Below are 4373 nucleotides of genomic sequence, written 5' to 3'. Positions count from 1 at the left end.
AAAAGAATTTAAAGCAGTTAATTAAAATGTTAGGAGGAAGATTTTGCAGAGCCATTAAGAAATGAGCTTACTCTAACTCTCACTCTTACTCTAGCAGCTTGTGGTAGGTTTAGACCAAATCCAAATCTCCATGTATTCTCAGGTACCAGCAGCCATGTGAAAAATTGTCCCTGGGCCTGAGCTGGCCAGATTTGTTGGTCTCCCTCAAGACATGCCAATTTGGGGTGCTCTTTGTATGTTTCTCATTACGGCTTTTTTTTTTCATTATTTTGTAGCTGTGACACCACTTGTAATGAACAATCAAACAGATGTCACTGAATTTATCTTCTTGGGATTTTCCAACCACCCCGACCTACAGGGCTTGTTCTTCCTGATCTTCCTGGTCATTTATCTGACAACCCTCCTTGGGAACACACTCATAATAATATCTACCGGGATCAGTTCTGCTCTCCACACTCCAATGTATTACTTTCTGAGCAACTTGAGCTTCTTGGACATCTGCTACACATCCACCACCATTCCAGTTATGCTAATGAACTTCTTTCGGGAGAAGAAGACCATCTCCTATGACAGCTGCCTTTCCCAGGTCTTTTTCCTCGTGACATGTGCTGGTGCTGAATGTGTCTTACTGGCAGCTATGGCTTATGATCGCTATGTAGCCATCTGCCACCCTCTTCAATATCCTGTCCTCATGAGTGTAAAGGTCTGTGTTTTTTTGGTGACTGGGTCCTGGCTATGTGGGCTGGTGAATTCTATGACACACACAGTGCTGGCAGCCACACTCACTCTGTGTGGACCCAACCAGATCAGTCACTTTCTCTGTGACATCCCATTCCTCCTAAAGCTGTCCTGCTCTGACACCTCTCTCAATGAGTTTGTGCTCCATGTGGCCAGTGCTACCATTGGCCTGAGTCCCTGCCTGTTTACTGCTGTGTCCTACATACTTATCATCTCTGCCATCCTTAGGATTCCCTCTGCTCAGGGCAGGAGCAAGGCCTTTTCTACCTGTGCATCCCACCTCACTGTGGTGGTGGTTTTTTATGGAACAGCCAACTTCAACTATGACAGACCTAGAGAAGGCTACTCCCTAGACATGGACATCCTAGTCTCTGTACTGTTCTGTGTTATGACCCCCATGTTAAACCCCATTATCTACAGCTTGAGAAACAAGGAGGTCAAATGTGCCCTGAGGAAGCTAGTTGGAGGGTATGTGTTCCTGGGCAATATTTTATCTAGAGGTCAATGGTCTTCAAACTAGGGTATGCAGCCATCTGGAAAAAAAAAAAGTATTTATAACATAGATAGTTTTAGAAAGCCTGTACCCAGATCTTCAATTCCTACATATCAGTTCAGTTCAGTTGCTCAGTCGTGTCTGACTCTTTGCAACCCCATGGACAGCAACATGCCAGGCCTCCCTGTCTATCACCAACTCCTGAAGTTTACTCAAACTCATGTCCATTGAGTAGGGGATGCCATCCAACCACCTCATCCTCTGTCGTCCCCTCTCCTCCTGCCTTCAGTCATTCCCAGCATCAGGGTCTTTTCCAATGAGTCAGTTCTTCACATCAGGTGGCCAAAGGATTGGAGTTCCAGCTTCAACATCAGTCCTTCCAATGAATGTTCAGGATTGATTTCCTTTAGGATGGACTGGCTGAATTTCCTTGCAGTCCAAGGGACTCTCAAGAGTCTTCTCCAACACCACAGTTCAAAAGCATCAGTGGTTTGGCACTCAGCTTTCTTTATAATCCAACTCTCACATCCATACATGACTACTGGAAAAACATAGGCTTGACTAGACAGACCTTTGTTGTCAAAGTAATGTCTCTGCTTTTTAATATGCTGTCTAGCTTGGTCATAACTTTTCTTCCAAAGAGTAAATGTCTTTTAATTTCATGGCTGCAGTCACCATCTGCAGTGATGTTGGAGCTGAAAAAAATAAAGTCTGCTACTGTTTCCACTGTTTCTTCATCTATTTGCCATGAAGTAATCGGACCAGATGCCATGATCTTAGTTTTTTGAATGTTGAGCTTCAAGCCAACTTTTTCACTCTCCTCTTTCACTTTCATCAAGAGGCTTTTTAGTTTTCCACTTTCTGCCATAAGGTTGGTGTCATCTGTGTATCTGAGGTTATTGATATTTCTCCTGGCAATCTTGATTCCAGCTTGTGCTTCATCTAGCCGGTTGGTCATAACCTTCCCAGGAACTCCTTTCTCTCCTCTCTTTCCATAAATACTCTTATTCCAGTTTGCAAAGTCAAGATATGTCAAATACTTTGTATTGGTTCTCCATACTATCTCAGTCCTTTAGAGTTTTCCCCACATCACAAGGGCTGGAGGCCTGGAAACCGGAGTTTTCAGGCTCCCTTGCCACTAAGACCCCATCTTATATTCTGCCAATATAAGAGTCATACATGGGAGAGTAGAAGAAAAAGGATAAAGGAGAAATTTTCTTTTTCTGGATCTGGTAGCAGCAACACTAGCACTGCAGTGGCAGAAACAGTCCTGTGGTACCAGATGTTTGCAATCTTCTATAAGAGCTGTTTTTGAAACAAAAGGTCATACAAGTATGGAATGTAGCCTGCATGGACTTTTAGTCTCCCAGGCTTCTCTGTCCAGGGAATTCTCCAGGCCAGAACACTGGAGTAGGTAGCTGTTCAATTCTCCAGGGGATCTTCCCAACCCAGGGATTGAACCCAGGTCTCCTGCATTGCAGGTGGATTCTTGACCATCTGAGCCATGAGGGAAGCCCAAGAAAACTGGAGTGGGTAGCCTATCCTTTCTCCAGGATCTTCCCAACCAATGAATTGAATAAGGATCTCCTGCATACAGGCGAATTCTTTATCAGCTGAGTTACCAGGGAAACCCACAAGTATGAAATAAGTGTCTCTATTAGGAAGGATAGAGGCTACCACAGAGAGTAATATTATCTTCTCTCCCCTCCCCTTTTTTGGCTCTTCAAGCCCTTTGAACAATTTTATCGCTTATTTTCTATGCTAAATTCCTATAGGTTGAAATACATAAAGTAGTTTTTCATTTCCTCTGTGAACACTCACTGTGACAGCATTTTCTATCAGGAGTGGTTCTAGGAAACAGACCCTCAAAGATAGAAATCTTGGATTGGATATCTGATCTGCTGGAGTTGAAAAGTATTAATAACATCATAGCCAATGGGATATAGGAAATTATAGTCATCCATGGTATGCAATAACAAAACAGATTCATAATATTATCTTCAGTCATTGTCTGAAATAAAATGTCCATTGAAAGACAGTCTTGGGAGCACCAAATTAGTGCTGCAATTGACCTTTATACTGAGAATAAAGATTATAAAGATCACTTACTGACTACTACTACTGATTACAACAGAAAGCTTACAGGAAGAAAATGATAGCCTCAGGCATTAAATTTCTCAGTCAAGGGAAAGTCAAACAACCAGAAAATATTTTCTCTCTCAAAACTGATGAAGTTTAATCTGTTCAGTTCAGTTCAGTCTCTCAGTCGTGTCTGACTCTTTGTGACTCCATGGACTGCAGCACACCAGGCTTCCTTGTTCATCACCAACTCTCAGAGTTTACTGAAATTCATGTCCATCCAGTTAGTGATGCCATCCAACCATCTCATCCTCTGTCGACCCCTTCTCCTCCTACCTTTAATCTTTCCCAGCATCAGGCTGTTTCCCAGTTGTCAGTCCTTCACATCAGGTGGCGAAAGGATTGGAGTATCAGCTTCAGCATCAGTCCTTCCAATGAATATTCAGGACTGATTTCCTTTAGGATTGACTGGTTGGATCTCCTTGCAATCCAAGGGACTCTCAAGAGTCTTCTCCAACACCACAGTTCATAAGCATCAATTCTTCAGCGCTCAGCTTTCTTTATAGTCCAATTCTCCCATCCATACATGACCACTGGAAAAACTCCAAGGAGCAATCATCTTTTAATTTCATGGCTGCATTCACCATCTGCACTGATTTTGGAGCCCCCCCAAAATAATCTCTGTTTCCCCATCTATTTGCCATGAAATGATGGGACTGGATGCCATGAACTTAGTTTTTAGAGTGTTGCGCTTTAAGCCAACTTTTTCACTCTCCTCTTTCACGTTCATCAAAAGGCTCTTTAGTTCTTCTTCACTTTCTGCCATAAGGGCGGTGTCATCTGTATATCTGAGGTTATTGATATTTCTCATAGTAATCTTGACTCCAGCTTGTGCTTCATCCAGCCTGGCATTTCACATGATATACTCTGCATATAAGTTAAATAAGCACAGTGACAATATGCAGCCTTGACATACTCCTTTCCCAATTTGGAACCAATCTGTTGTTCCATGTCCAGTTCTAACTGTTGCTTCTTGACCTGCATACAGATTTCTTAGGAGGCA

General features: G+C 42.7%; 1 protein-coding gene across 1 annotated transcript; it reads left to right on the top strand.

Moving 5' to 3' along the window:
- The first annotated feature begins 283 nt into the window (after positions 1–283).
- On the top strand, positions 284–1258 carry LOC138069246 (olfactory receptor 5J3-like). Its single transcript, XM_068960471.1, has one exon. It carries the CDS (start codon positions 293–295, stop codon positions 1256–1258), a length of 966 nt encoding a protein of 321 aa, XP_068816572.1. The 5' UTR covers positions 284–292.
- The last annotated feature ends 3115 nt before the right edge of the window (positions 1259–4373 follow it).

This window comes from Capricornis sumatraensis, chromosome 2 (genome assembly GCF_032405125.1).
Source record: "Capricornis sumatraensis isolate serow.1 chromosome 2, serow.2, whole genome shotgun sequence".
Taxonomy (NCBI): Eukaryota; Metazoa; Chordata; class Mammalia; order Artiodactyla; family Bovidae; genus Capricornis; species Capricornis sumatraensis.
The sequence above is the reverse complement of the archived record's forward strand: the minus strand, read 5'-3'. Positions and strand labels throughout refer to the sequence as shown.

Coding starts and splice junctions, on each gene's coding strand:
- LOC138069246 (XM_068960471.1), top strand. CDS start 293: ATGAACAATCAAACAGATGTCACTGAATTTATCTTCTTGGGATTTTCC.